Raw genomic sequence first — 11361 nt, forward strand, 5'->3', positions numbered from 1 at the left:
ATATTTTAATAATTATTTCAATTATTAAATAATTATTATTTAACTATTCATTAATAATTTTTTAACTGATTTAATATTTTTACTAATATTTAAAATATATTTTAACTGACCACTGCCATCTACTCATGTCGTGGTCATAGACGCGGGGGACGAAGTAGGTTCTCTTCACCCTCCAATTGACCTTCAACCTCCTCACTCATCTGTCAGATTTGCAACAAAAAAGATCACTCGACCACCACATGCTGGCACAGACTCAACATCAACTACACTCCCACCTGACCTTAAGTGCAACCCAAAGCCATGGTTACCACAGCTGACTCCCAAACCTTGGTTGACATCTTGATTCAGGTGCATCTTCACACCTCACTCATTCACTCAACAACCTCTCTCACCCAACTCCCTACCAAGGCTTCGACGATATCACCATTGGCGATGGCACATCCCTTCCCATTGCTCACAAAGGCACTGACATTCTTCCCACGCCCTCACGTAAGTTACTTCTTCCTCAACTTCTACATATTCCCAACCTCTCTCACAATCTTCTTTCCATCTCCCATCTAACTCAAGATAACAACATTTCCATCAAATTTGACACCAATGGTTTCATCATCAAGGACTTGAGGACAAACCAAGTTCTTCTAAAGGGTCCATGTCTTAATGGACTATACCCCACTCCACCCGTCCACTCGTCAACTCATCCCTCAGCCCTCTCTGCCACCCTCAGCCCAATATCTCTTTCGCACAACCAGTTAGGACATCCTTATCACCAAGCTCTTGCAACCATCTCCAACTACAACAAGGAGCTTCATATACCTACGTCTTTATTTATGTTCATCTTGTAAGGCCTCCAAAGGCCATAAACTAGCTTTTAAAAAGTCCCTTAATCGCACTTCTACCCTGCTTGCAATTATTCACTTAGATGTATGGGATACTTCCCCTATTGCTTCTAATCAATGCTACAAATACTACGTTGCTTTCATTTATGATTTTTCACATTTTGTATGAGTGTTTCCAAAGCTATACAAATCTGAAGAATTGTCAATCTTTATCAAGTTCAAAACACTCATTGAGGACCAATTGCCTCATAAAATCAAATGTCTTTGATTTGATGGTGGAAATGAATACATTAACTAGGAACTTACATCTTTCCTTCACCACAATGACATACTACACCAAGTATCAAGTCCCTACACCCCAGAGCAAAACGCTTGGCGGAGCAAAAACATCACCACCTCATTGAAACCACACGAACACTTCTCCATACAACCTCTCTGTCATACACTATGGCCTAATGCAGTTCTCACAGCTTCTTACCTCATTAACTGTCTTCCCTCCAAATCTACCAACAACAAATCTCCATTACAACTACTGTACAAACAACAACAAAACTACTAATTTCTTCGTACCTTTCGCTATGCCTATTTTCCTTGGCTCCCTTCAGCTCACTGCCACAAATTAGCCCTAAGATCCATCCCATGTGCCTTCATAGACTACTCTGACACTTATAAGTGTTACAAATACTTAGGCCCCACCACCAATCGCATTCTCTTATCTCATTATGTCATATTTGATGAGACCACTTTTTCCCTTTCAAAACATACCATCCCACGATCAAGCAACTACCCAACCTCCCTCCAATCCTCTCCTCCTCACTCCCCACCAGTACCCCAAGCTCCATGTCAAATTCAAATATCTTCCCCATCTCCACATACTCCATCTTTAACTCCTCAAAACAGTCCATCTATACCTCCTAACTCACCACATGTGTCCATTGAATCAAACCCTCACCCTCCATCACTTACTATCCCCTCTTCGCTTCCCATGATAACCATACTAAAAACCGACTCTCTCAAACCACGCAATGTTCTCAACCTCCTCAATCAACACAACATCCTCAATTCATCCATCCCGGCCGACCCAACCAACTACTCTAAAGCAGCCAAATCCCTTCACTGACGCAATGTCATGTCAGCGGCATTTCTTGCCCTTCAACAACAAGGCACATGGACTCTTGTCCCACCGCCAAGCAATGCACCCATTCTCAGGTGTAGATGAATCTATCGCACAAAATTCCACTCAAATGGCTCCATTGCTCGCTACAAAGCCCACTTAGTAGCTTAAGGGCATCGCCAAGAATATGACCTCAACTACCTTGACGCATTCAGCCCTGTAGCCAATTTTCCCACTATTCGTGCTCTACTTACCATAGCTCTTCACAAGCATTGGCCCATTCACAAGCTAGATGTGGCAAATGCCTTCCTACATGGCAATCTCATTGAAACCATCTACATGATCAACCACATGGCTTTAAAGACGCCATCTACCCCAACACGTCTTTCTGCTTCACAAAGCCATATATGGCCTCAAACAAGCCCCCCACCAATGGTTCAACACATTCTCTACCTTTCTCAAATCACTCGGCTTTACTCACAGCACAACACACTCATCTCTTCTCGCTCTTTCCAAAGATCATATTCACATCTACCTACTAGTATACGTGGATGACATCCTCCTAACATGCAATGATATGGATATGTTATCTAAGATTATAGCACAACTAAATCGCCAATTCGCCATGAAGCATCATGGGACAACAAACAACTTTCTGGGCATTCAAATCCAACACCATCAAAACTCATATTTCCTAACTCAACATCTATACACCACCTCCATCCTAACAAACGTCGGTCTCCTCCTCTGCAAACCACTTTCCAATTTCACATGTACCAAACTACCTAAAGTCATCCCTACCAATCCCATCCTTTTTTATCCTAAAAAATATCGCCAGCTCATAGGCTCTCTACATTACTTAACTATAACTTGACCGGACATTGCATAAATCGTTAACCTTCTTTGTTAGCATATGCATGATCCCCTGCCTTAGCACATCTACGTTCTCAAGCGATTGCTCAAATACATCAAAGGCACCCTTAACTACGATCTTCCTATTACCAAAGGACAGTTAATCCTCACCTCCTTCTCACATGCAGACTGGGTCAGCGACACAACTACTCGATGTTCTACATCGAGCTACTGCACCTTCCTAGGCAATACACTGCTCTCATGGAGTATCAAGAAACATCATGCAGTTGCTCAGTCCTCCACAAAAGTCGAATACAAAGCACTAGCTGCAACTATCACTGACATCATTTGGCTTCGCAAGCTACTGCAAGATTTTCATATACGTCTTCAACAGCCATTAGATCTTCACTGTGACAATACTTCAGCCATCGCACTAGCTAACAATTATGTCTTCCACATTAGTACAAAGCACATAGAAATCGATCACTATTTCATTCATGATCACATTCACTCCAGCACAATTCGGATAGTTCTGATCAGCACCAAGGATCAAACACCTGACATTCTTACCAAATCTTTCTCTACCCCATATTTCAGCTACTTAGACAAAATCTAACCGTCCAACCGGGACCGTCACATTGCGGGGGCATAAAAGCCAATACCAGCATCTGACAAAGTACAGTCAATACTACCACCAGAATAAATCTCAACCATTAATCTCTAACAAACATAATACATCCTATACATAGACGTGTAAAGCTATAGGCTCACTTCATTCATATATACATCATGTACTCCTGATGGAAATAGTAACATACCGTATTACCTTACAATAAAAGCCCTCAGACACTTACTTTTTAGTAATATGCAAGTTATATATATATACTCAGGGCAACTTTATTGCAAAGATAAAAATGTTCACCAGGCCCTAAAGTTATATGAAGTATGTTAAACTTTGGTGTGAAGCTTAACTTATTTCTTCTGCAGCAGACTAATTTACTTTACTTTTGTATCTAACCAAACAGCTCAGAAACAAAAACCCCTGCATTTAGTTTAATTTACAACCAAACAGCCCCTAAATCAAATTTGTGTTTGATTATTTTGAAAATGAAATCCTTCTAATTACCTCAAATTAAACGCCAAAATACTCAAAATCCATACAATTCTTTTATTCTAAGCAGCCAACATATCAAGAACAAAGCCCATTACCACTGCAACAATTCATCAGATTTTTACAAATATAAGGGATATATAGGAAAACCAGCATATTAATATTATAATAAATTATTATCCAGGGGAAGAAAAAAAAAACAGCTAAAAAAAGATTTTGATTTCAATATTATGGCAAATATCAAACATGGTCATTTTCCTCAAAGCATGGATCATTATCAACATTTAATGTCATTGAGATCAACAATTCCCAATTTTCCTTTCTAGCTTTATAGCTTCATAAGATACCATCACTTCTTTAAATTTAGCCTCTGCAGCCTCTAAAACATAAATTAATTTCTTTCAATAGCTTGGTTGCACCAAATTTCAGTTTATTTTGTAACAAGCAATAAATAAATACAAGTCAATTACCTTTATTATCTGGATTCTGATCTGGGTGATACTTCATTGCTTTTGCCCTGAAAGCTGTCTATAATAATCCAAAATGGGAGAAACCATTGTCAGATGTTCGTTACCACAGATGAAGAAAAATATATGCTCAGGCACTCAGCAGTAGAAACAGAGAGAGGTTGGAGATAGCTCTAGAACCCCTTAAAAATTTTTATAATATTCATTTCTATATTTCTACTAAACTATTATGTGCAAGCAAATAGATATTTCTTCATATTGAGTATATAATGATGATATTAACAAGTCTAATAAATTTTTTTAGGCTCACACATTTAATAAATTCAAGATATTTTTAATTAACTCAATTCATAAAATTATTTGAAAAAATATAATGATTACGCAAGTACATAAATGTCAACTTTTATATATCATATGTATCTTTAATGCATACTAAACAGACTAATTGATAATAGGTGAATATAAATGTTAAGTAATTTAAATGTCGATAATGATGATATTAAATTGAAAGAAGTCAATGAAAGTTTGTCATATAAGACAGGATGACAGATTGTCATAGGGAGAGAGAAATTTTTTTTGACAAGATGAGTCTCAATAGGGAAAAAGAAAATTACCCATTTTCAATATTAAGAAGTTGATACTATAAGGAGCAATCTTAAGAATGAGAGGTCTCATTTAATATGACCAGTATGGATTATCTAAAAGCGGTTCTCAAATGATTTTTTTTATGTTGATAGGAAAGAAATGGGACCAATTGATAATGTGCAAAAAACCTACAATGTATTATATGACAATTTTAAAGAAATTCAATAATAATAATAATAATAATAATAATAATAATAATAATTATTGATACGTCATGCCAAAAATTATCTTTGATCGGGCACGAAAAATCTCGAGGCAAATTAAGTTTTGGAAACTTCAAATATTAAATCCGGAGCACATGATACTCCAGCATTTCAGAAATTACAGTTCAAAACTGAGCGTCTCGGATATGACGAACCCAACGAACACTAATTTGGGACTCAATCCGCGAGCCCAAATGAGTCCAAATCAAAGGACCCAAGGCCACGTTAGAAGGTTCGAACCACAGAGTGTTGATGTTACAAAACAGGGTCTACGAGTATTATTGGCGAGCTTATTGTCGGAGAACTCGAATCGCGCTCGACGAGACGAAATCCAACAAGCCTCTAAGTACGCCGGTGAATTCCGACATCACTAAGGCCTTCAAATGGCATGCACGAACGGTGTATGAAATTCAAAGGATCAATATCAGCCGTCCATTCAACCACTCCCTATTCGCCCCTGATCTCACACCTATTTACAAGCCATGCCACTCCAGAAAAACTATAAATAGAGCCCTCATCCTACACAAGAGGAGGGAGGTGAAGAGAGAGAAGAATAAGGGAAGAAGAAGAGAAAGGGGAAAAGGAGAATCCTCTCCTCCTCGACCACCGCCGGATTTCTTCCCACCGCCTGAATACGCCGAAACTCTGCCGGATATTCGGGAGAACGCCAAAATTCTGCCTAACTTCCATGGATGCGGAAATTCTTAGAGTTCCCTCCTGACGCCGAAACTCTGCCCAAGTGAAGCCGGATTTCTTCTCTGCCACCAACAGACGTCAGACTTCTACCCAACGTCGGACCTTCACTCTTCGCCAAGTTTCTACCTGATGCCGGACTTTTACCGGTTATCAGACTTCGTTGGACGTCTATGCGAAGATGGATTTCTTTCCATTGTTGGACTTCTACCTGACGCTGTCCTTCTGATCTTCGTCGTCAGACTACAATCTTCCGACCTCCGTCGCCCGCCGACTACGGTTCTCTTGACTCACGTCGCCCGCCGACTACAGTCTTTCCGACCTCTGTCGCCCGCCGACTACGGTCCTCCTGACTTACGTCGCCCGTCGACTACAATCTTTTCGACCTCCGTTGCCAGCCGACCACGGTCTTCCTGACTTACATCGCCCACCGACCTCCGTCGCCCGCCGACTACGATCCTCCCGACTAAACGAACATGTCAATAGTGATTCTTTGTATTAATATCATGTAATGTACTCTATAAAATGTACATCAAGCTAAGGCCTTCTCCCAAGGAAGGGCCTCATTTGTAATCAACTGCAATACTAGTGGATTCATTCAAACTGGGCTAGACCCCGTGGTTTTTCCCCCTTTTCAGGGGTTTTCCAAGTAAAAATCTTGGTGTCTCATAAATGCTAGACCCTCTCTCTTATCTGATTGCGTGCCGGATTTTCGTAAAACGCTAAGACGATAAACTTTATATTTCTCTACCGCCGCGAATACTTCTGGACGCAACAATAAAAATAATAATAATGAAATATAAAAGGCAAAACATTTAAAAAAAGTAATTGATAAATAAAGTGCATTTAATGACTTGACACTTGAGAGATATACTTCATTTTTTTATAAATACTCATGCTCCATAAGTTAGTTAGGCAGATCAGTATGCATATTATTATTTCTTTATTTTATGTTTGAGCTTTATAATAAAATTGTTTATCTCGCTTAGCGTTTAGCTCATCACATATTATAAATCTTTTTCATAAAAAGGAAAAAAGTAGATGGGACCATAGGCAGGTGATCCAGTTTGTCATGTGCTTTAATACCATGGATGAATGTACAATTTTGGATGTGAAAATAAAAAATGATGTAGATGATGAAAATTAAAGAATTTTTATATGCATAAATTTATATTTAAAATTATTTAAAAGCATCATATTTAGTTTGATGATTTTATTTATGGACACTTCTATATCAAAGCTTATGTTGAATCTATTAAAGGATCAGATATATTCTGTGATGATTTAGGCAAACTAATTTATTTATTTATTTGATCCTTATTTGAAAGAAAAGTCCAGAGAGGTATTGGAGGGAAATGTGTAAGACACTAAGACTAGATTGTTTGCCTCAGCTAGACCTCATAGTTGACTAGAGAGAGTCAAGGTGGGGCGTGACATATATAATGTAAAAGTTTTATAATTAAAATCTTCTAGAATTACATTTATCTCGCACTGACAAATTTGGTTTAAACCCTATTGACCCTTTCACTTGATATCCTACTTTCACCACTGGATATGCTCAAATAACACAACACGTTATTCTAGATACAAGAATTTCATTGCTCAAAGAAAGTTTTAGAAACATTGGCTGCAGTTAGTGTAGCAATTTACCAAATCATCCCAAATTTCATCCAGATGATGCCTAGACAATCATAATGGTTTAATGGCAGTTGACGGTTGCGAGGCAAAGGTTTTTTTCTTCACTTTTTTTCTAGCCATATCCAATATCAAACAAATTTAGATTTTAAATATAACTCGAGTTGTGTAAATGTTTCATATGGTTGCATGCAACAAGAACAACAAGAAGCCTTTATCCCACTATGTGGGGTATGCTATATGAATCTTTTTTCACCATTGTGTCCTGTTAAAAGTCAAATTCTCATCTAAATCTAATAAAGAAAGACAAATTCTAATATTTTCTAACAAATTTTTTATAGGTCTAGCTATAACTTTCTTAACATAAGTCAAATCTAATACATCCACTTTCCTAACAGGATCATCAAAAGGCCCCAGTTTTATGTGATCAAATCATCTAAGGAGTCTCTCTAATCTTATCTTCCACTGGAGTTACTCCAACCTTTTCACGTATATGCTCATTTCGTATCCCGTCTCTAAGAGTAAAGCCACTCGTCCACCTGAGCATCCTCATCTCTGCAACACTTACCTTAATATTATGCTTCACTTTTAATGGCCAACATTATGCTCCATAAAGCATTGCAGGTCTCACTAACATCTTTAAGTTTGAGAGGGACTTCTCTATCACATAGCAAGCCCGATGCATTCCTCCACTTCAACCATCCAACTTGAATTCTACTAATAATATCCCCATCTATTTCACCATCACTCTAAACAATAGACCCAAGATATAAAAATATATACTTTTATTAATGACTTGATCGTCCAAAGTCACAATTCCTCCACTAGATCTATTATTACTAAAGATGTATTTAGTTTTAGATATACTCAAATGAAAGCCTTTAGACTCTAAGGTTGAACTCCATAATTCAAGTTTACCTTCAAATCTCTGTCTAATCTTATCAACAAGAAGAATATCTTCAGCAAAAAGCATACACTAGGGTACAACCACTTGCAAATGTCTAGTGAGAACATCCATGACTTCAAAATTTGACACCACAAGGAAACATGGTATTAAGCTGGCAATTTAGATATCATTAAACCCAATGCTCCACACTGCAGTAAGATCTAGCTTTTCAAATATTTAACAATATAAGTAGCAATAAAAACATAATGCCAGGAAAATATTTGAATTAAAACTTTACGATGCTATCAAAAAAGAATTTATTCATTCAATGATAATAAAAACATATTTAACTTCCTTTTCCTTATTGATTTTGCACAATCATAATTCCAAGAAAGGTTTTGACTGCTAAAGTTATCTTAATGTTTCAGCCAATTTATGGTCATGCGTAAAACAAAAGAAATAATTCAACAAACATATTTAAAATGGTTAAGAACAACGGTATCCTTTTAACATAATAAGCATAGGTATCACGTGGTGCAAAATTAGAGTCGGATTTCAAATTGGGATGAGAGCCACAACTTCAGTATAATGTAGATTAGAGTAGAGATTTGATGTAAACAACTTTATCATGCTTGATAAAAACTTAATCATACCTTTATTTCAGCATCTGTATATGGTGTTGCCCTTAAACTACAGAAAGAATAGAGCGAATATTTGTAAGTAAACAAAATTATATTTAATAGATACCCTAGTATAACATAAACTTCGTCGTATTGAATCACAAAAATTTAACAAATAAAATGCCAAGATAATCATAAAACAACAAATTCAAAGAAATCCTAGATATTTGATAAGCAAACCACTTTATCAGAATAAATAAATTGCTGAGGCCATGGCACACAAACTAAGATTTAATCTTAAATAACTTACAAATGAGTCAGAGGCTCCCCAATTTATATTATGTTATAATCACAACCATCAATTTCTTTTCGTGCTGGCTTTAATCAGGTTCCATTAATAATTAAAACTAAAAAAATACGGCTACCTAAATAATTGTTTTTCTCTATTTAATATTGACTATCACTAACCTATTCCTCAGCCACTTTTTGAAGTTCCTGAATCCTTCTTCAGCACAATTTGATATAATACAGTTAAGTCAAAAGCCTCTTCTTCAAATGCTTTAAACAAAATTTTGAATTAAATAAATTTTAATTCCGACAGTTTAACTTCCTCTTCACAACACATTTTATATAGTTTCTATCCATATTACCATAGGTTCTCATGCCTAATTCTCCGACACTAATTTTATCTACCCGTCTATCCATATTACCATAGGTTCTCATGTCTATTTGCAATTACCTTATAAATGTCACTCCAACAATTCATCTCATTAAATCATTATTTAATTTATCCCTAATGGTTTCCCACATTTATCTTAGTATCCTTATTTGTGTTACACATAATTTAGCTATGAATGAAATTTTTACGGCCAATACTCGGATTCAATAGCATGGAAACCTCACTATAATTTTATAAAATTTGACTTTAAACCTCATGATATTTTTGCAAATAAAACTCCTAAAACACTACTCTATTTTAACCCCTGTTTTAACCATTGAAGTTATATCCTCACATATATTCACATTTTTTTTTAAATTGATGTCAAAATGCCTCTTTGGAAGTATTTGACATCCATTAGCCTTTAAAATTTTATTGGAAATATTTGTTAACCAAACAACTATAATATCATCCACAACTCTGCAAATCATAAAAATTATCTAACATAAATCAAAAGTTTTACTTTTACACATTCTCTTCAGAGCTAAACCACTTTACTTTATTGAATCTATTTACAACATACCTATTTATTTTGTTAAACATGTTAAACAACAACAACAATAATAAGCCTTTATCCCACTATGTGAGGTCAACTACTTGAATCCTTTTTCTCCATTGTGTCGTATTAAGAGTCAAATTCTTATCTAAATCTAATAAAGAAAAGTCATTTCTAATATTTTCAAACCAAGTCTTTTTAGGTCTACCTCTACCTTTCTTAACATAAGTCAAATCTAATATATCCACTTTCCTAACCGGGGCATGCATCGAAAGGCCGCCGTTTTATGTGACCAAACCATCTAAGGCAACTCTCTCTAATCTTATCTTCCACTGGAGCTACTCCAACTTTTTACGTATATGCTCATTTCGTATCCTGTCTCTAAGAGTAAAGCCAGCCATTCATCCACCTGAGCATTCCTCATCTTGCAACACTATAACTTAATATTATGCTTCTCTTTTAATGGACAACTTTCTGCTCCATAAAGCATTGCAAGTCTTACTACCATCTTATAGAATTTTCCAAATTTGAGAGGGATTTTCTTATCAACACAACAAGCCTGATGCATTCATCCACTTCAACCATCACAAACCCTAAATTCTACTAATAAAATTCCCCATCTATTTCACCATCATTCTGAACAATAGACATCAATATATCTAAAACATGTACCTCTTTTAATGACTTGATTCGCCAAAAGTCACAATCCCCCATTAGATTCTCTTATTACTAAAATCACTCTATATTATTCAGTTTTAGATCAACTCAAACGAAAGCCTTTAGACTCTAAGGTTGACCTCCATAATTAAAGTTTATCTTCAACTCCCTCTCTAGTCTTATCAACAAGAAGAATATCATCAACAAAAAACATACACTGGGTTACAACCTCTTGCAAACGTCTAGTGAGAACAACCATGACTAAAAGCAAAAAGATATGGGCTAAAGCTAATCCTTGATGTAATCCAAATGAAATTGGAAAATACTTGGTCAAACCACCTTGTGTTGAGCACAATTAACAGCTCGTGCATACATACCTTAATGACTTGAATATAAGCCTTATTAATCTCCTTTCTTTATGTAGAAGA

The 11361-nt window shown here is 36.3% G+C and overlaps 1 protein-coding gene across 2 annotated transcripts in view; it reads right to left on the bottom strand.

Annotated features, from left to right (window-relative positions):
• Positions 1–4110: 4110 nt before the first annotated feature.
• Positions 4111–11361, bottom strand: part of LOC110110180 — a 23204-nt gene continuing 15953 nt past the window's right edge. Inside the window, exons 5-7 of one of the 2 annotated variants that reach the window (XM_020841551.2) lie at positions 9096–9132; positions 4384–4441; positions 4111–4283 (exon numbers count right to left, since the gene is read on the bottom strand). In XM_020841551.2, the coding sequence (XP_020697210.1) occupies positions 4213–4283; positions 4384–4441; positions 9096–9132 (166 nt within the window). In that variant the 3' untranslated portion in view covers positions 4111–4212. Of the gene's footprint in view, positions 4293–4383; positions 4442–9095; positions 9133–11361 lie in introns of both variants that reach the window. The other variant, XM_020841550.2, reaches the window with a different exon arrangement.

The sequence above is a fragment of the Dendrobium catenatum genome, unplaced genomic scaffold, assembly GCF_001605985.2.
Source record: "Dendrobium catenatum unplaced genomic scaffold, ASM160598v2 fragScaff_scaffold_1035, whole genome shotgun sequence".
NCBI classification, from domain to species: Eukaryota; Viridiplantae; Streptophyta; class Magnoliopsida; order Asparagales; family Orchidaceae; genus Dendrobium; species Dendrobium catenatum.